Source organism: Chrysochloris asiatica, unplaced genomic scaffold, assembly GCF_000296735.1.
Source record: "Chrysochloris asiatica unplaced genomic scaffold, ChrAsi1.0 scaffold00133, whole genome shotgun sequence".
NCBI lineage: Eukaryota > Metazoa > Chordata > Mammalia > Afrosoricida > Chrysochloridae > Chrysochloris > Chrysochloris asiatica.
This window is the reverse complement of record NW_006408651.1, coordinates 8,394,609-8,416,582: the sequence shown is the minus strand read 5'-3', so window position 1 is coordinate 8,416,582 and position 21,974 is coordinate 8,394,609. Positions and strand designations below refer to the sequence as shown.

The 21,974-nt window shown below is 40.0% G+C and overlaps 1 protein-coding gene across 2 annotated transcripts in view; it reads left to right on the top strand.

Moving 5' to 3' along the window:
• Positions 1-959: 959 nt before the first annotated feature.
• Positions 960-21,974, top strand: part of DUSP10 (dual specificity phosphatase 10) — a 48,917-nt gene continuing 27,902 nt past the window's right edge. The window contains exons 1-2 of one of the 2 annotated variants that reach the window (XM_006869708.1): positions 960-1,097; positions 1,239-1,770. In XM_006869708.1, the coding sequence (XP_006869770.1) occupies positions 960-1,097; positions 1,239-1,770 (670 nt within the window). Of the gene's footprint in view, positions 1,771-21,974 lie in introns of both variants that reach the window. The other variant, XM_006869707.1, reaches the window with a different exon arrangement.

The window sequence follows — 21,974 nt, the reverse complement described above, 5'->3', positions numbered from 1 at the left end:
GGGGAAAGTATCCGTATGGGATGGGCGTATTTTACAGAGCAGTTTACTGTCTCCCATTGATGGCAGCCTGGTTTCATAGTCTGTACTAGTGGAGAAGAAGAAGGGGGAGAGTAGTTGGGGAGGTCCTGTCTTTTGAGGCAGGAGGTGGTAAGGGAGGTTCCTCAGGGAGCAATGGGTAATGGATATACCAACATTGGGGTTTCCATGCCTGCATCCTGGGCTTGAGGTTTACTTTAGAACATCAATCTGTAGTGAAAAAGGGAAATGCAGATGAATTTATAAGAGGCTAATGGAAAACAGGGGAGGTTTTAATATGACTATGTTGTGCTTTTCAGAGGGCTTGGTAGATTGGAAACTAAGAATAGCTCCTAGTGAAAGATTCATTTAGGGGGACGCGTTCTTTCTGATTTTGTCAGAAAGCTGACATCTGCCCCTGATGTATATTTAGCTGCTGTAAATTTCTGTGAGCCATGCCAACACTTTTGGCCATCCCTTTGCCTTTGCAGTGGATGAAGGAATTAAATGGAAAGCATGCAAGGGTGGACACAGGGATCTTTCTCAGACAGTTGCAGTATACTGCCTTGGGAACTGAGGCCCAGAAGAGGGCCTCATAAGAATCTTCCTTTTTGTCTTCAGCTTGTTTTTACAACATTTTGATGTTAAGTCCATATAAGTTTATTCAGTATTTGCATAGACTATATGCTTAACCTACACTTAATCAACCAAATTAGATGGGGCCCTCAGGGAGCATCCTCTTTGAATGCGTAAAAGCTGGGACTCAAGCCACACACTAAAGGGCATTTAGGATGACTTTGCTCAGAAGGTTGCAAAGGTCTTTCCTGAAGGATTGAAATAGTCTGCCTTTTGTGTCACATGACTTTATTTTCTCTTTCCCCTCTCGCCTTCTTCTTTGCAGACTGTCTTGAGTTCTTCTTGAATTGCCAGTTTTCAGCCTCCTCATGCCTCCGTCTCCTTTAGACGACAGGGTAGTAGTGACACTGTCTAGGCCTGTCCGACCTCAGGATCTCAACCTTTGTATAGACTCTAGCTACCTTGGCTCTGCCACCCCAGGCAGTGACAGCCACGTTCCTGTCATTGCCACTGCTGTTGTGTCACTCAAGGCTGCGAATCTGACGTATATGCCCTCATCCAGCGGCTCTGCCCGCTCCCTGAATTGTGGATGCAGCAGTACCAGCTGCTGCACTGTGGCAACCTACGACAAGGACAATCAAACCCAGACCCAAGCCATCGCCACTGGCACCGCCACGACCGCCATTGGAACCTCTACCACCTGCCCTGCTTACCAGATGGTCAACAACAATGAGAATACAAGCCCTTTAAGTCCATCAGGTGGGGTAAGCAGCCCTGTGTCAGGAACCCCCAAGCAGCTAGCCAGCATCAAAATCATCTACCCCAATGACTTGGCGAAGAAGATGACTAAATGCAGCAAGAGTCACCTGCCGAGTCAGGGTCCTGTCATCATTGACTGCAGGCCCTTCATGGAGTATAATAAGAGTCACATCCAGGGAGCTGTCCACATTAACTGCGCCGATAAGATCAGCCGGCGGAGACTGCAGCAAGGCAAGATCACTGTCCTAGACTTGATTTCCTGTAGGGAAGGCAAGGACTCTTTCAAGAGGATCTTTTCCAAAGAAATTATAGTTTATGATGAGAATACCAATGAGCCAAGCCGTGTGATGCCCTCCCAGCCACTCCACATAGTCCTCGAGTCGCTGAAGAGAGAAGGCAAAGAACCTTTGGTGTTGAAAGGTAATGCCCCTGGCCCCTCCCCAAGCTTAGTCCTGATTAGCCTGGGTTTTCACTTAGAAGTCATAGCATTCTCCTTCCCCTGGCTACAAAAGACCCAATTAGACGTTATTACTATTGCCCTCCTAGACAATAACTAGTTGAAAAGTTATTGTCTCTCAGACTTAACCAGTGTTGATGGACTAGAGGGAGCAGTGATAAACTGAAGGTAAACCTACCGATACCAGTTCTTTTATGGGAAGTTCTTCCTCGTTTTCATTTCTCTGACCAGATTAGCATTTATATGGTTTGAGAGGTGACTTTCATAAAGGCAGAGGTCACCAAATGCATCCATTCCTCTGACAAAATTCCAAGGGGACAGGCATGTTTCCATAAACATTCTATTGTTATTTTTAAACTACTGGTATTGTGGATCCTCCCAAGATGAGGTGGTGGTCATCTGATCTGATACATTGAGTAGCTGTTACTCTGAGGTCAGTGGATCTGAGTCTTAGCCTATTCACTGTCCTTGAGTTGATTAAGATGTATAATCACCCTGTATACAGGGAAGAGTAGAACTGCTCCACAGGGTTCTTGAGACTGTAAATCTTTATGGGGGCAGATAGTGTCATTGTTATTCCTTGGAGTGGTAGCTGGTGGATTTGAACCACAGAACTTCTGGTTAGCAGTCCAGTGTCTAACTCATTGTGCCACCAGGGTTCCTTTGAGCTCTGACACGGGACTTAATTGCCCACTTAATTGCCTGCTTCTTTCCACATTGTTGTTGTTCCAACCCATAGTGACCCTGTATAGGGTTTCGAGGAGTGGCTGGTGAGTTTGAACCACTGACTTCACAGTTCAAACTGGCTTTACAGTCCAGCACATTAACCTACAGCACCACACCAGGACCCCATATTGTTTCCATATCTGGTAGGGGAGCATCCGTTCCAGTGGTACCTTTTTGCATTAAACACCATCCTTTGGGGACACTGTAGCCCACTCTTTCTCTTTGGCATCTTCTGCTTGGTGGTAGTAGTGAAACACAGTCATCCGTTTTCTTCTCTACTAGTAGAGAACACAGTTTCTAGGCCACATCTCCAACCAGTCTCCTAAAATGTGTTGACCGAAGGTGTTCCCTTTGAACAAGTTACATTGCTACAGGCCGTTAAGGTGAGCAAGTTGATTGTTTGGCCGCCTCCTTGTCTTCCGAAATGATTCCCTCTATGGTTAAGTAGCATTCTAGGGAATAAGTTGTTGTTAAGTGCCATTGAGTAGGTTCTGACTCATAGTGACCCTGTATTAGATTTTCAAGGACTTGACTTGTGGGTTTGAACCATCAACATTATAGTTGGCAGTTCAGTGCTTATCCTACAGTGCTATAGCAGGACTCTAAATTCCTTCGATATGTTCTCCCTTCCTTAAGCTTGTCATCACTGAACTCAACAACCTCAAAGGCACAATCTCCTAAAGGTAGTTGACACTGGAGGGGTTGTACCCAAGGGTTCTGGCAATGCCCAGACATTTTTTGTTCTTGGGGCTTCAAGTACGTTCAGCTTTCCTTTGCGTGGGTGTGGATTTTATTGTTTCTGTATTTTTGTTTGGTTGTCTTTGAGTGATTCCCAATAAAGTTACCCTGCTGTTGTTTTCTCATCATGATATTAGTTGCTTCAGATGAGAAAATACCATGTACACATTTCACATTTGTAAGCATATCCATCAAGAGGTGTAGCCAGTGGTCTTGATGTTCTCCTTTTGCCTCATGTAGAGTTGTTGTTGTTGTGATGTGCCGTGGAGTTGGGTCCAACTCATAGAGAGCCTGCATAGGGTTTCTGAGGCTGTAAATCTTTACGGGAGCAGAAAGCCTCATGTTTCTCCTGTGGAACAGCTGGTAGTTTTGAACTGCTAATGGTGAGGTTAGCAGCCTGACTCACAACCACTATGCTACCAGAGCTCCTTTCATGTAGAGTGGTGATGGTGGTTCTATGCCATGGAGTCGTTCTGACTCATAGTGACCCTGTACAGAGTTTCCGAGGCTGTAAATCTTTACCAGAGCAGAAAGCCTCATCTTTCTCCCACGGAACAGCTGGTAGTTTCAAACTTCTGACCTTAAGGTTCCAGCCCGATTCGAAACCACTACGTAGACACGTAGACACTCTCAATTAAAAAAAAAAAAAAAAAAAAAAAGGTCTAGTGTATGATCTAAGGACAAGTACGAAATGATATAATTAAGATGACCCCAAATTTGAAAATGGGAGTGATTAGGAAGAGTTGTAGATCCTAATCTTTATTTTGTAGTGGGCATCATTGCATGTAGGATAGGGGAGGTCTGTCAGTCACTGAGTAATGAATCTCCTTGGTGCTCCTGGTAAAAGTGGGGTTTCTTTCTTTCTTTGCTGTGGGTACAGCTGAGTTTCAGGACAGCTTGAGCTTGTTCCGCTCATCAGAGAGAGTAAGATTGCCTCCATGGGGCGGGGCTGGTCACGCTGCTGACCTCACCACTGGGCGCCTTGGGCGGCCGCTCTGAGGATTTGCCATTTTCATGTTGGTGAGATACAGCGGCAGCCGATTTAGAAGACGCTCTGGTGGTAGAGGTTGAACTTTTGGCAGCTTTTTTAGTCTTTTTCTTAAATATATGGGAGTTTACGTAAAAATGCATAGTTTAAGAGCAAAGGGATTTGAATTTTCTGTTTTATTTATTATTATCATTATTTTGGTCTCTTTTGATGGAATGGCTTAGAATTGGGACCAAGATGGGAAAGAAGGGAACGGGATCATCTTCAGAATATTCCTAATTATCCTCTCATCTGAACAAACCAAAGGTAATTGCACAGTACCATTGGTGTGAAGGACGGGTGGGCATCTCTCAAAAGGTTTGTCTAGCAACTTCTCCTAGGATCTCTTGAAGTATACCCTTGAGTGGGTCAAGCAGACCATTTTGGTTTTGCTTCTCTGGGGAAGTTTCAGTAATCCCTTCCTTGGTGATGTTAGATTTTTTTTTATTCAGCAAGACTTGGTAGTGGTACCATTTTGACCTGAGTGGTTTTTGCAGAGATGGTAGTAGATGGTGGTGGAGTTTACTTAGAACATAAGGTAGAAACTTCTAAAGCCTTGCGAATTTGTTTTCAGAGATTTCAGTGTGATCTCGGGTAATTTATGGCTGGCCTATCTGATCCCCTGGTTTGTTTATAAACACTGGTTGCTACCCTCAGCTGTCCAAGTTCTGTGTCCCCCTGTCTCAGTGCCATGCTCTCTGTGTTTGGTGCTGCCTGTCAAGAGACTGGCTGCTCTGTTGCCATTTTAGTAATGCTGTGTCAGGGTGGGAAGAAACTGATCAGAGGCCCAGAAGCCCCTGGGATTAAGTTGCTGTTCTAATTTACAGTCCCCTGCCTATGCTGACCTATGTCTGAATCCATTTTGCATTCTCGTTTTCTGAAGAATAAATGGCATCAGATGCGTGTGTCTACTCAACCTGGGGGAAATGAGCCAAATGAATAAATATTTAGGATTTTGTAGTGACTTGGAAATGATTATTAATTTTATCCCACATTGAGTTTTAATATGATTTCTATCGAAACTGAGTGAGAAGGCTAGCTAATTCTAGGTATTCCATAATGAGAATTACCATATCAGCTATGATATTTCTAAGGCTCCTTTTCTTTTCCAGCAGGACAGGCTTCAGGGAAATAATTGATCATTTACCTGGATAGGATAGTCTTCCTCCTCCTTAAAGACAGTATGTGCCTTCTAAAAATTTGTTCTAGAAAATTCTCGAACATAACGTAGAAAGCAGCATAGCAAACATCTACATTAAACAATTATTAATATTTTGCCCTCGTATCTTTCTCTTCCCTTTTTGCTAAATGCCTTATAGTATAGACAAACTTTGAAAGATTAAAATTTCTTTTAACATTAAAATTTTAAGGTTGTAAATGGAATAAAGCTAGGATATTTTACAGTATACTGCAGATAGCTCTGGTAGCGTAGTGGTTAGGAATTGGGCTGCGAACCATAAGGTCAGCAGTTCGAAACTACCAGCTGCTCTGTGGGAGAAAGATGAGGCGTTCTGCTCCCGTAAAGATTTACAGCCTTGGAAACCCTGTATAGGGTATGAGTCAGAACCAACTGCAGGGCACATAACAACAACAACAGACAGTTCACTCATAAATAGCTGTGTTATGTGCCTATTGTTGAGTTTTGTTGTTGTTTTTCTTTCAAATTTAGCCTCCTACTGTAACTGCTGGAGTCCTGGTGTGGTGCTGTGGGTTAATGCGCCAGACTGCAAAGCCTTTTGAACTGCAAGGTTGGTGGTTCAAGCTCACCAGCTGCTCCTTGGAAACCCTATACAGGGTCGCTATGAGTCAGAACTGACTCTATGGCAATGAACAACAACAACTGTAAATGCTAGACTGTTGGGTCTATGGAAAAACTTTCCTCCCTCAGAGTAGGAGAGCTCGAGGTGCTTTCCTGGGGTCTGTCTCTCCTCTTTTCCACACCATGCCTAAACTTGTTCTGTGCTATTACAAAACAAAGATTAACAACTGCTGCCCTCTGACAGGCATGCTTCTGTAACAGAGGTATTTGTTAGGGAAAAACGAGAGGAGAGAGAAGCAGTTCAAGATGTTGGTACATAGGAAAGATTTGGTTTTATATGGAGGCAGATTTTTATGCTGTAAAACTTTCTACCCAATTTCCTGAGAAAGTTCCACAGTCAAAATGATTCTGAAATAAACACTTGTAGGCAATATAATGATAAAGTGAATAGCCATGCTAAGAAATTAGAGATCCTCTGAAAATATTCTTCTTTCCAGCCCAGGTTTCTTTTAAGCAGTCCCCCTCTACCCCCCCCCCCCAAAAAAAAAAATGTATTATGAACCCTGGCCTCTGTGTCTGTGGTTATGATTCCATTTCGGAATACGTTGTTTTGTTATGCTAATGAGGAAAGATTAGTGTAGGGTTTGTTTGAATCAATCTTTTTTGAGATGTAAAAAGAGATTAAACACAAGCTAGAAAGCAGAAATGGGGGAAGCTAGATGCTAAGACAAATGGGCTTAGGAACCAGGAAGCAGAAGCTGAAGAGACTAGGGCCTTCCTCCAGAGCCAACAGAGAGAGTTCCTTTAGAGCCAGTCCTCTGAATTTGGAATTTTAGCCAGGCACAATGTGTTAAACATGGGCTGATGGTTTAAACCCAGGAACTGCTCCATGGAAAAAGATGTAGCAATCTGTCTCCATAAAGATTTAAAGCCTCTAAAACCCTATGGGGCAGTTCTACTCTCATGTATAAACTCAGTATGAGTCATAATCAAATGGATGGCAGTGGGTTTGGTTTTTGGTTTAGACTATGAGAAAATAAATTTCTGTCTGTTAAAGGTACCTACCTACTTGTGCAATTTCTGTTATAGCAGCATTAGATAACTAAAGTAGAATTTGGTACCAGCAGAGTGAGTCGTTTTTCTAACAGATACCTAAAATGTGGAAGCAGTTTAGGAACTGGGTAATGAGTAGAGGCTGGAAGGAGATTCCTAATGGGTAAACCTTAAATTGTCTTGAAGAGACTGTTGGTAGTATTAAGAACTTCAAAGACAATTCTGATGAGAGTACAGAAGGAAGTTAGGACAGATATAAAGAAGGTCTCTATCATTTTAGAGATTATTTACGGCATCAGCAGCAGAATGTTACTAGACATGTGGGTGATAAAAGTGCTTTTGGTGAGATTTTAAAAGAAAATGATGAACATGTAATTGGACAGTAGAGGAAGGGTGATGCTTGTTATGTAGTGATAAAGCATTTGAATTATGTTCAAATGTTTGGTGGAAAGTAGAACTTGTAAGTGCTGAGCTAGATCTCTGAGGAGATTTCTAAGCAAGATCTTAAAGGTGTCAAATGGTTTTGCCTCATTGCTAAGTAAAATGCAAAAGGAAAGAGATGGATTGTAAAATAAGCTATCCAAATAAAAACAGAATATAAATATTTTGCAAATTATGTTGTACAAACTAAAGATAAGGGTCCTAGAATGTTCACCAAGGATGTGGCTGTACAATCTTTCTTTAAGAAGATTAAGTCTGTAACTGATGGATCTAACCAACTATAACAGTTGAAAACAGAAGAAAACCAGTTTAGACGGAAAGTGACAGAGAAAGAAAAGGAAAAAATGCTTTCTGCCTCTTAGAATTCCACAGGCAGGAGACAGGCCAACGGAGCTATATTTGTTTTCCTCCAAGAAAAAATAAAATAAAACTACCATCCCTGAGGCAGTGTGGAGATAAGTAGAATTGTTGGAAGGGTAGGTCAAGGTCTCCTGGATCTCAAAGGGTAGGGCCATAGTTTTCTAGGTTACAAAGAGCCAGATCTTTACCACCTCAATTTCCAGAGTATGGGATGGACATTAAGGTGTGCCAGGGAGGTACGGTTGCTAACCAACATTGAAAAGTGAGGGCTGCCATGCCCAAGGAACAGAAGAGGAGAGTCTGCTGGAACCAAGGTGGTGAGGTGGCCATTCAGATGGACTTGGAGAATAGGGCTGCCCACAATCGAGGAAGCAGACTTGTCATCCCAAAAGGCCCATTGGGAAGGCAGAGCTGAAGCCCAGGGATATGGGGCCTCTACCCAGATTCAGAGGATCTGATTAACTCCCAGAGTCCACACGATAGGGCCATTGTCCAGATGCTCTCAGAGAACAGAAGGTTGTTTTCAAGTCTCGGAAGCTAACTATTTATTTTGTTGGGTTTTGAAATGTGTGGTGTCTGTTGTGCCTTCTCTCCCTCCAATTTCCCCAATTTGTAATGGAAATGACAAATTGTAATTCTGCCTGTTCTAACATTGAAAAAGCAAATCAGTTATATTCTACAAGGATGAGTCAAAAGTTAACTGCACTCTGGCTGTAGAATTAATTTTAATCAACTTTTAGAAGACAAATGCATAATTTTTCAATATAATTTTCAATACACTTTGTCCATCTGTCAACAAGCTGTCATATTCCCTTATTTAAAAGTGTTTTAGGATGAGCTGTGAGCCACGAATGTACCACTGTCTTCACTTCTTCATTAGAGGTGAATCTTCATCCTCAAAGGGCTGCTTTCAGGGGACCAAACAGGTGACTGCCCCATGGAACAAGATCTAGACTATACCATTAACACTTCAAAGCAAAGTTTTTGTAGTGTCAACAGTGTGGGCAAAGGTGTGTGGATGTGGCTTTGTCATGCAAGATCACAAAAGCCTTGCATAGTGGTTCTCTGCATTTAATCAGAAGTTAAGGCTTCAGCTTTTCAGTGTGCATCTCATTGTAAGGAGCACTGTTGATTGTTGAACCTTTTTCATGATAGTTTGATAGTGTTCTAATACTGACCTTTGAGAATCCCAGAACACTGTTAGCATCAATTTTCCAGCTGATGGTTGACTTTTGAACTTTTTCTTGGTGCAACTGAGGATATTTCCATTCTATACTCTGCCATTTAGTCTTAGGCTCATAATGATGAATCCATGTCTCATCACCACTAAGGATTGTTTTTTTTTTTTAAAGAAACTTACTATCCTTCAAGTCTCAGTCCAAATTGTGTTTGCAGATTTCCAAATGATTTTGTTTATGCTGTGTTAAATGAGGAGATTATGCTGAAAAATGATGTGTTTTTCTTTTCTAAAAATTGATTAAAATAAATTCCCCAGTCAGAGTGCTAATAATTTTTGACTCACCCTCACATGTGTATGTGTGTGCGTGTGTGTGCTATTCCATTTAGGAATGACTCGTCTTTGTTTAGTTAACGAGACAGGATTAGTGTAGGTTGTGTTTTGACTGAGTCTCCTAAGATATAAAGTGAGATTAAAGACAAATGAGCAAGCAGAGATGGGGAGGATAGATGGCATGGTACATGGAGATCTCCAAACAAGGAAGCTGAAGCTGAAGAGACAAGGACTTTCCTCTAGAGCAGGCACAGAGAGAAAAGCTTTCCCCCAAAGCTGGCACTCTGAATTTGGACTTCTAGCCTCCAAAATTATAAAAGGATCAACTTCTGTTTGGCATTTCTGTTATGGTTGTTGTTGTTAAGTGCCATCAAGTTGACACTGACTCATAGTGACTCATAATACAGTGGTACAAAACACTGCCCGATCATGAGCCAACCTCACTACTGTTGCCACGCTTGAGTCAATCGATGCTGCCACTTGGCCAATCCATCTCGTTGGGGGTCTTCCTCTTCTTCTCTGAACCTCCACCTTACCAAACATGATATCCTTCTCCAGCGACTGTTTGTGCCAAGGATGAGAGACGAAATTTGGCCATCTTGGCCTCCAAGGAGCACTCTGGCTGCACTTCTTCCAAAACGTATCCATTGGTTCTTTTGACAGCCCATGGCAGTTTCAATTTTCTCTTCCAACACCATAACTCAAAGGCATCAATTCTTCTACGGTCTTCCTTATTCACTGTCCAGCTTTTGCATGCATATGATATGAGGTTATTGAAAATACCGTGGCTTGGGTCAGGTGTACTTTAGTCCTCAAGATGACATCTTTGCTCTTCAATACTTTAAAAAGGTCTTGTGCAGCAGATTTGTCTAATGCAATACATCGTTTGATTTCTTGACTGCTGCTTCCATGAGTGTTGATAGTTGATCCAAGAAGAATGAAGTATTTGACAACTTCAGTCTTTTCTCCATTCATAAGAATGTTTGTTGGTCCAGTGTTGAGTTTTGTTTTCTTTACATTGAGATGTAATCCATACTGAAGGCTGTGCTCTTTGATCTTCATCAGTAAATGTTTTAAGTCCTCTTCACTTTCAGCAAGCAAGATTGTATCATCTGCATATTGCAGGCTGTTAATGAGTCTTCCTCCAATCCTGATGCCAGTTTTTCTTTATATAACCCAGCTTCTTGGATTATTTGCTCAGCATACAGGTTGAATAAATATGGTGAAAGAATCTAGACTTGTCGCACACCTTTCTTAATTTTAAACCATTCAGTGTTCCCATGTTCTGTTCAAACAACTGCCTCGTGGTCCACATACAGATTCTTCAAGAACACAATTAAGTGTTCTGGAATACTCATACTTCGCAATGTTGTCCATAGTTTGTCATGAAAGGCCTCTGTTATAGTAGCACTAAAGAATTAGGACAATGGGGGAGTAAAAGTCCCTTCTTGTCCTTCAGGAATGGTTGGGTTTTTGTTGGTTGGTTGTTGTTTTTTTATACATGTGATATAGCTACATTTAAGTTTTACTGTTGTTATTTTTTGCCTCTATTTTTAACATCCAAACATGCCAAATATTTACCAAATAGTAGATAGTGGCAAGACTTTAGATCCAGTTGGCCTGAGTTCTAGTTTTGGTTCTCTTGTGATGTGCCCTTGGGCAAGTTGCTAAGTCCCTTAGTTCCTTGGTTTCCTCGTTTATAAAAACAGGATATAACAGGAGCACTCTCCTCATGTTAGATTAAGAACTAGATGAATTGATGGGTGCAAAATGTTTAGAACAGTTCCTTGTATGTGGTAAGCACTTAATAATGTAGTTCAGTATTTATTGTTGCTATTGATTAGAACGAAATGATGGTGCCAGTAAAAAGACAAATTTGACTCCTTTTCCAAGGGGATGCAAATATCAAACTAGGTGTAACCTGCACTTGCATGTGTGTGTGTGTGTGTGTGTGTGTGTGTGTGTGTGTGTTGCTATGGCCTAAAAATAACTTGGTGACTGTTAACTAATTTAAGTAGCATACAGTTGAAGTGACAAGTAATTACAAAAGCATGTTGGAGTCAAGAGTCTAGAGAAATTTGGGCCTATCCTAGAACTATTTATTTGTATAGGTGGATTTATAAAATTGTGATAACTCTGTCTCTCTAATGTCATGTAACTAAATAATGAAAGTATAAAACCCTATTATGCTTTGCTTTTCCTGGGCTCTCATCATTCTGATCTCTTTTTAGAATAATTATTGTATTTGGATTTAGAAAAGGACAAGGAGTGTGTTTCATTTTACAGCTTAATGAAGCTTTGGGTTGTGAAGAGATGGAGTTTGAAAGAAAGACAAGGAAATATGGTTGACAGGCCTGGTCTTTTCTTTCAGAGTATCCTGAGCCCTTATCCTGAACTGCTTTATAGTTGGCTATTCCCTGAGCTTCTTTTGTTTTGTATATTTTTGCTGACCTCTATGCTTTTGGAGTCCTGGTGTGGGTTAATGCACCAGACTGCAAAGCCATTTGAACTGCAAGGTCAGTGGTTCAAACTCACCAGCTGCTCCTTGGAAACCCTATACAGGGTTGCTATGGGTCGAAATTCACTCGACAGCACTTAATAACAACAAATCTACAGTTTTGGATATGCTATCTTACCTTCTAATTAAAATAAAAGTGAAAAGAAAGTATAAGTGATTTCTCTTCCAGCCCATGTCCTTACTCCATCTGTTCCTTATTCACAAGTTTTCAGTAGTGTGGTGCTTAGCTCACACCTTAGTTGAAATCTAGACGTTCCTCTGACCAACTACGTGTGTTCTTCCATAGGCAGCTGACTTTACCTCTCAGCCCAGGCTTTCCCCCACTGTAAGGTAGGGTTGCTATAGGTCAGAACTGACTTGATGGCACTTAACAACAACAACAAATGTAGAGATACCAACACCATAGGGAAAAATGAGACACTAAGCAAAGTGTCTGACACATAGACAAGTCTTAGTAAATGAAGCCCTGGACCAAACATAGCCCCTACCCTAATATACTTTAAGGACCCATTACCTTAAACCAAACACCACACCTTTGAGTCTTTTTTGATTCTCTGTGTGTTAACAGGGTAGAACTGAGCTCCATAGAGTTTTCTTGACAGTGATCTTTCGGGAAGTAGATCATCAGGCCATTCTTCTGTGTCTACATTGTGTATGTTCAAACCACTCATTTCTCTGTTAGCATCAGAGGCCAAACCATTTGAATTACCCAGGGGGAGGGTGGGAATATTCTAACTATGTACACTCCTGTCCTCGCCAATTCAAATCAGTTAATTTGACCATTTGGCTTGCCAAGAGCCAAGTTCAGTAGTGGATAGTGATTTAAGATTAGAAAAAGGAGGGCAAGGGAAGGACATTATACAGGTAAAGCAGTTTGTGTAATTCTGTTTTCCAAATGTGTGTTTATAGGAGGAAGGAGAGGGAAGAATGGTAAAGAGCTTTTTATAAATTTTTTTGGTCTCCAGGAAAACACATCCAAATGACAAAACCATTACAGCAGCTCCAAAGATTAGATATAAAATTTAGGGGTCTGTGAGTTTATGTTAATGAGGAATGGAAAACTCAGGAAAGTTTGAGAATGGTTCTTACAACTTGAAGAATGTCATCAATTTCACTGAATTGTGCATGTAGAAATTGTTGAATTGGTGTATATGCTGCTATTTTTTTTTTTTCAATAGCAACAACAACAAAAATATATTTTGAAAACTTTTTTTTAAAGCACAGGAGTAGAAAAATTCTCCCAAAACCTTTTGACACAAGCTCTCAGGAATGAGGCAGCTTTTGCCAGTTGCTCAGACTCTATGCTGTGAACAGCCAGAGTCTTCCTACCATAACCTGCTGGGGAGCAGTTTGAGGATAAAAATGTGTTGTTGTTGTTGTTAGATTTATGACTTACCCAAAGTCATCTGGGCAATAATCAATTTTACAGCTTTGGTCCTTAGTGCTAAAAAAAGTTTTTTGCCAAACTTGACAGATTGAGGTATGTGTGCATGCATGATTATCTAATAATAACAGTATCTAAAGTAACAATATGTAATAATATACTTAATAATTTTGAGAATCAATACCCTTTTTGTTACATTTTTGAGATTTTATTCCAGAACTAAAAGTCAAAGATTTTTGATCCTAGCAGCCTGACTTTTGATAAGTCTTTATCCAGAAAAAGGAAAAAGAAATCATTTGTTGTTTTGTAATAGAAAAGGACATCTGCACTGAGCCATCAGACTTCCTTTAAACAGCAGGATTTTTGTTAAATGTTGAGTCAGCTCCCACTTACAGCGACCCCCCCTATACAACAAAATGAAACACAGTCTGGTCTAGCACCATCCTCACAGTTGCTGCTGTTTGAGACCATCGTTGCAGTCACTGTGTTAATGCAGCTCATTGAGAGTCTTCCTCTTCTTCACTAACCAACTTTACCAAGCACCATTTCCTTCTCCAGGGACTGGTCTCTCCTGAAAATAAACTCAAAGTACACAAGATAAAGGTTTGCCATCCTCACCTCTAAGCATTCTGGCTATACTTTATTCATTCTTCTGGAAGTTTGTACTTTTTGTTCATTCTTCTGGAAGTTCGTGGTATTTTTAATATTCTCCACCAATACTATAATTCAAAGGCATCAATTCTTTTCCGTCTTCCGTATTCATTGTTCAGTTTTTGCATGCATAGGAGATGATTGAAATTACCAAGGCTTGGATCAGGCACACCTTAGTCTTCAAAGTCACATCTTTGCTTCAAACACTTTAATGAGGAATTTTAGAGATTTGCCCAATGTAATGCATTGATTTCTTGACTCCTGCTTCCATCATGGTTGATTACTGATCCAACTAAAATGAAATCCTTGACAACTTCAATCTTTCCTCCTTTTATCATGATGTTGCTTATTGGTCCAGTTGTGAGGATTTTAGTTTTATTTGAGGTGCAATCCATGCTGAAGGCTAAAATTTGGTCTTCATCATCTTTCCTCTTCACTTTCAGCAAGGAATGTTGTGTCATCTGCATATCTTACTCAGGTTGTTGGTGTGTCTTTCTCCAGTCTGATATTGTATCCTTCATATAGTCCTGCTTCTTGAATTATTTGCTGATCATATAGGCCAAATAAAGATGGTGAAAGGATGCAACCATGGCACACACCTTTACTGATTTTAGACCAGGCAGTATATCCTCTTCTTCTATTGGAACAACTTGGTATGTACATGCCTCTTGGTCTATGTACATGTTCAAGTGAGCACAATGAAATGTTCTGAAATCCAGATTCTTTGCAATGCTATCCATAGTTTTTTGTAATCCACACAGTTGAATGCCATTGCAGAGACCATAAAACACAAGTAAACTACTTTCTAATACTCTCTACTTTCAGTCAAGATCCATCTGATGTCAGCAATGGTATCCCTTGTTCCATGTCTTCTGAATCCAACTTGAATTTCTGGCAGCTCCCTGTTGATGTGCTGCTACAGCAGTTTAAAAATTATCTTCAGCAAAATTTTACTTGTATGGGATATTAATGATGTTATTCGATAATTTCTGCATTCTGTTGGGTCACCTGTCTTTGGAATGGGTCAGTTGGGCAGTAACTATCTTCCAAATTTCTTGGCATAGACTAGTGAGTGATGCCAGCACTGCATCACTTTGTTGAAACATGTCAATTGGTATTCTGTCAAATCCTAGAGCTTTGTTTTTAACAGCTTGGACTTCCTCCTTTAGTACCATTGATGGCTGATCATATGCTATCTCCTGAAAGGTTGAACATCAACCAATTCTTTTTGGTATAATGACTCTTCTTTGGTATAAAGCCTCCATCTTCTTTTGATGCTTCCTGAGTTGTTCAATTTTTGCCCATTTAAAAAACAACAACATTGTCAATATTGACTTGTAGAAATTATACATAGTGATTCATTCAATATTGCAACTGGAGGCTTTACTCTTTTTTCAGTTCTCTCAGCTCAAGCAATGCTGTGCTCTTCTCTTTTGGTTATCAATCCTCAGATATTTGCCCATTTCACTATAATACTTTGTCTTCTTGAGACCCCCTTTGAAATCTCCTGTTTATCTCTTTTATTTAATAATTTCTGCCATTAACTTAAGCTGCTGTATATTCAAGAGCAAATCTCAGAGTCTCTTCCATTTTGGTATTTTCTATTTTTCCTGCCTTTTAAATAACTTTTTACTTTCTTCATGTATGATTGATGTCGTTGTACAATTTGTGTGGCATTCGGTCATTAGTGCTGAGTGTATCAAATCTATTCTTGAGATGGTCTCTAAATTCAGATTGGCTATACTCAGGATTGCACTTTGACTCTCATGGACTTGTTTTAATTTTTCATTAATTGTAACTTGAACTTGCATATGAGAAAGTGATGGTCTGAATTATTGCCCTGGTCTGTTTCTGACTGATGATATTGAGCTTTTCTATTCTATCTGGCAAAATCCATGTGTATAGTCACCATTTATATTGTTGAAGAAAATGTATTTGCAATGAATAAGTTGTTGGTCTTGTAAAATTCTTTCATGCAATCTCGTGTCATTTCTATCACCAAGACCATATTTTATACCCACTGATGCTTCTCAGCTTTTACATTCCAATCATCAGTAATTACCAATGCACTTTGATTACATGTTCAATCGATTTCATACTGCAGAAGTTGGCAAAAATCTTCAGTTTTCTCATCATTGGCATTAATGGTTGGTTCATATGTTTGAATAATATAGTCCTATTAACTGGTCTTCCTTGTAGGCCTGTGCATACTATTATCCTATTACTGAAAGCATTGTACTTAAGGATTGATCTTGAAATGTTCTTTTTGAAGATGAGACATGGTCTTGTTTAGAGAGAGGTTCTTCTTTAAGTGATGTTGTTCTTCTGGGAAGTATGTGTTCATGAAGCATTTGTCTCCTTTCCTTTTCTCTTCCATTAAGAGATGGTCTTTTCTAAGTATATGTTTATGGCCAAAAGAATGTCTTTCTAAAATCTTGATCCCCAAAAGAAAGAATTTGTTGACTTATAATGGAAAAGGAAGTCTACACAGTTCAGAACTGGCAAGCCTTCTTTGAGCAGTAAAGTGAAACCTACTTTTTGGACCCCATTAATTTTGGACATATTGCTGACAGAAACAAGATCTATGTTTATTTTTCCTGTGTGCTATCTATGAAAGGAGGAAATACAAAGCAAACAAGCATTGTAAAACAGTATTTCAGAAACACAGTTTTTGCTTGCTTTTAAAAAAAGAAAGAAATTTGCAAATACAACTAAAGACCTCTCCCAAGGGCTGAACTGAGATAAAGGTATGAATGCAAGTCTTTGTAATTTCACATAGCCATTGAATCGATTCGGATACATGGCAAGCCCAGTGTTACCAAGATCAAGCTTTGCCATAAGGCTATTTTGGTTGTAACTGTTATGAAAGCAGAATACCTGGTCTTCCTTCTGTGGCGCTGCTAACCATACTTTAGGTTAGTAGTTGAATTGAAACCATTACACTTTCTGTGATTTCATGGCCTGAATTTTTCCCCTTAAACTATAGAATCCTTCTGGGGGAAATGTATTGGGTATTCCACATATGGAGTCCTCGTGTGGTAAGCCGGTTAATGCGCTTGACTGCAAGGTCAGTTTGAACCACAGGTTGGTGGTTCAAGCTAACCAGCTGGTCCTAGAAAACCCTATGTAGGGTCACTATGAGTCAGAAGTGACTTGGAAGCACTTAACAACAACAGATATAAGTGGGCTTCAGAAAGTTCCTGAGAAAAATTCCCTTATTTTTTATTCCCATTTTTCCACTAATTTTCCAAAGACCCCTTATACCCTGGTAGCACAGTTGGTTAAGCATTAATCTGGTAACCAAATGGTAAGTGGTTCAAACCCATTAGTCATTCCATGGGAGAAAGATGAGGTAGTCTGCCCCCATAAGGACATAACCATGAAGTCTATGGAGCAGTTCTACTTTGTGCTAAAGTTTTGCTGTGAGTTGGTGTCTACTCAATGACAATGAACAAAGCAGAAAAAAATGGAGGGAAAAGAAAATGCTGAAAATGAAATACAGTTGGAATATCTTGATAGAATCTTTAAAAGTATGCATTTTATATTAAAATTTAAGTAATCTTTATAATTATGAAGTTGGTTGGTTTTTTGTTTTTGTTTTTACAGTTTGTTTGTTTGTTTTTCTATAACCCATGAACAAGATCTTGGCATTTTCCCTCCCCCTCCCTCCCCCAACACAGCATTTCTATGGGAGAAAGATGAAGCTTTCTGCTCCTGTAAAGATTTACAGCCTCAGAAACCCCGTACAGGGTCACTCTGAGTTGGAACCGACTCCACGGCACATAACCACCACTGTGTGCATATTTGAGGAGTTGTGTGGCTCCATTCAATAAGCATTGGACTGCGAACCACAAGGTCTGAAGTTCGAGCCTGCCAGCCACTCTGTGGGAGAAAGATGAGACTTTATGTTCCTACAAAAATTTAATAAAACCCTGGAAGCCATATACAGGGTCACTGTGAGTTGGAACCGAATTGAAGGCCCTTAACAACAACAGCATGTGCATATTTATAGCCTTGGGGATAGCAGAGTTGAGTCCTTGGAGCTTTGGTAGAAGCAACCTTCTTTCAGGCAATATTCTGTCTCCTGCCAGAAGATACCAACAACTGTAAAGGCAGAGTATATGTCTCTGCTCTGGATAAGGAACTGAGCTATGCAAAGCTGGTACTTCCATATCAGATCAAGACTATCACCCTATATTCTGTTTTGGGCAAATGGAAGAACACTGAAAGGAAGAAAATGCTGCCAATTCATAACATTAACCATATTGTCCTTGATATTTTATTTGTGGTGAAGTCTTAGTCACCATGCTCCATTCCACCCATGCACCCAAGACTTGAATTTCATGGAAAGCAAAATAAGGCTAAACTCTCACTGAGTGCTCGACGGAGTGTTTTGTTTTCTTTGTCTGACCACTCTGTATATGACCCCATCAGGCATTTGTCACCATTTCTAATATCAAGTACATAAATGAAGCTTCCTGACAAACAGGTAGTATCAAACATGTCCTCTCTTCATGTTTGAAGTGAGCTCAAGTGATCTTATTTTGTATCCTGGGTTCAGAGGCAGTCCTCATTTTGCTTTAGGTTATCATTGTTTAGTTCCTAAATACTCTGTATTTATTGTGATTGTTAGGTGCAGTCGAGTTGGCTCCTATGTTATAGCCACCCTGTAAGAGTTTCTGAGGAGTGGCTGATGGGTTTGAACCACCTAACTTGTGGTTAGCAGTCCAGTGCTGATCCTACAGTGCCAGACCAGGACTCTTACAGAATAGTCCCAGATTCTTTGAACCACAGCCCCAAGTTTCACAAGCATTGGACTAAATATTACCAGAGTTGCTACCAACAAGAGAAAGAAGAAAAGAAACTGGAAAGTATTGGAGCAAAGAGAGAGGAGAAAAAAGAACAGCTTGGGGACCTAGGGGACAATCAGGATGATATCAACAGTATCTTCCAGTGTTCAAGATGATGAGTTTTTGTCATAGCCTTTATAAATCTCTGCTTCCCTTTTAAAATCATAAGCAAGACAAGACACAAACTTCTGGGAGTCCTTTTCCTGAAATGGGGACAGTTTCTTATATCTTATAGTTCTATTTCTTTTAAAATATCACATCTTTATGTTAAGACTTTCAGATAACGGGTCTTAGGGTTCTCATGAAGTGATATTTTAATCTGCCAGTGGAACTGTGTTTAATCACTAAATACTCTATCATCCCTGAAATTAGAAAATCATTTTTTCAGATGGCTAGGAAGGAAGAAAATGAATTGCTATTGAATGCTTTTATGTGCTGGGCACTGGGCTGTCATATATGTATCTTATTTAATTCTCAGAGCAGCTTTGTGAGAGAAGTTTTATACCCCTAGTTTTACAGATCAGGAATCTGAGGAACAGATTAAATCTTTTTCTTCGTGTCATTTAGCTAGTGAAACCCTGTGTTAAGAACTTCAAATTCCTTTTTGTTTTTTCCCTAGGCCGCCTGCATGTCTAAGTGAGTGAACTATTTGCCTCTTTCCTCTTTCTTTATGGTGACTTTAACTGTGCTTTATCGGTGAGCTGCCTCAAATTTCTACCGCTACCTTCCCCCAGTCCATTGTCTTGTTTATCCACAACTGAACATTGCAGTGCTAAGAATGACCTGTTCCATGTCCTCAAGAGAAGAGCTGGCTTCCCAGTGACTTTGCCCTGAATTATATTTTGGCCTTGACCTTTTCAAAACTTGGAAACATTAAATTTGGTCATGGCAGAGGCTTTTAAGAAGTAACAAATTGATCAAAGGGATTTTGAAAGCTGCAATCATTTCTAATATGCGTTATCATACACTGGATTCTGTGCTGTGAGCATTATGCCTTATGTTAGCGCTTCACTTTACATGAACTCAGAGGGTTCCACGCACTTGTCCAGGTCACTCGGCTGGTGCCTGGTGGAGCCTGGGTCAAGCACTGTAACACTGTTACTCTATACCAGGTTGCTATGAGTTAGAACTGCTTCCACAGAATTTAACAACAACTCTCAGTGGGTATTTTAAATTTTTTAATCCCAGTGGGATTATAATCTGTTGATTTGTGTCTGTGTTATTAAGTAAGCAGGTCTTGTGGGTGACATATGTTCAGCCAAGTCGTTCCATGTTTTCCTTCTTTTACCTTTCTCATGAGCTTGTTAAGTGACGTCTTAATGAATCCGTCCACAGATGCTCCTACACATTTGGATTCAGCTTTCATAATGAGAATTTATAGTTTTTCTTACAGAGGAAGTATAGTCTGGAGAATTTAGGAGCACAGATTCTGGAACCAGAAGGTTGAGTTGGAATTCTGACTTGGTGTATTATTAAAAATATGACCTTGAGCAAATGGAATTTTTTGTGCCTCAGTTTCCTCAGCCATAAAATGGGGACCGTCATGACATTAATTGAGGATTAAATTAGCTGAGCTATGTCCTAATCCTTTGAATAATGCCTGGCATTTAATAACTCATATTGAAAACTTTGCCGTATTATTGTTAGGTTCCTTGGCGTCGATTCCGACTCATAACCACCTTGTGTAGAATTTCTGAGAAGCAACTGGTGGATTTGAACAACCTACCTTGCAGTTAGGTTAGTGGCCCAATGTTTATCTTACAGTGCCACACCAGGTGTCTAATATTGAGTATTTATCATAATGGTATTTAATAGCCCATTGTAGATTATAATAAGTTATAATAGTTATTATTAATATCATCATCTACTTATATCCAAGGGATATATCAATGAAATATAATGAGGTAAAATGATTTGACATCACCTTTAGTGAGCATTTGTAGGAAAGAATCTTGCATGCTTCTTAGACTGTTGTTTAAAGGTGTGGAAAACTTCATGTTTCTAACAGGGTGGGCAGATAAGTATACCAGTATTTTTCTGAATCAGTGGCCTACTGGAGCATTATATAATGTTTCTATCTAAGATATCAGAAAGTTAAGTCTTAGAGAAGACTCTAATGTGTGGCCATTGATAAGCTATTAAGAGAATTTTAGGAAAATAAACAAGTTGACATACGAATCCTACACTGTCATGTTCAGTTTCATTTTTACATTATGTCTTCATTCTTTTCCCATATAAGTACATATTCTCTGAAGTTTCTCATATAGTAACTAAAATCCATTTTCACTTCATAGTGTATGCTGTTTCCTGTGTCATTGTCATAGCTTTTTTTCTTTAGGACTGTCACATATTTTATACTGTACCACTTTTTAATTTATAATTTCTCTATTAATAGAAGTTAAGGATGCTTCCAAATTTTTGCTATTATAAGAGAAACATCTTTTTCATTTAGAATCCTCCTCCACCCACCACCCACCCTCCCACACCCATTTAGAGTAATAAACGCCAGGCTGCCACTACCTTGTGTTGGAGCTCTGGTAGCGTAGTGGTTACGAATCGGGCTGCGAACCTTAAGGTCAGCGGTTCGAAACTACCAGCCGCTCCGCGGGAGAAAGATGAGGCTTTCTACTCCCGTAAAGATTTACACCCTCGGAAACCCTGTACAGGGTCGCTATGGGTCGGACCCGACTCGATGGCACTTAACAACAACAACAACAATTCCACATTCAGCTTTCCTTTTTGTTCTGTTCTCTTGAGAATACAAGAGCCAACTACCTATCAATGTTACTAGTTTTCGGGGAAGCAGTCTCCCTTTGTCCCAGTAGCCACAACGCCCCAGGGTGTTGCAAACTTTGGACTTGGACTTTGGTGGGTAGAGGGAGGAAGTTTGGGCATGGCACTCAGAGCTCTTAAGAAAAAAACCACACACAAAAACAGAAGCTATTGTAGAAGTGAATGATCTAATGGTCTAAAAGGGCCAACAACGGCTTATTTCATAACTGTGAGTGACTCCCAGTTTTACGCTGTTGATAAAACAGTTTGAAAGGAATAGCACTACAATAATAGCAGAGCGTTAGACTGAGCGAGGCTGAATGATACGTGTTTTACTTATCTTTTTTCTTGTTTTCAAACACGGGGGGTTTCAGTGCA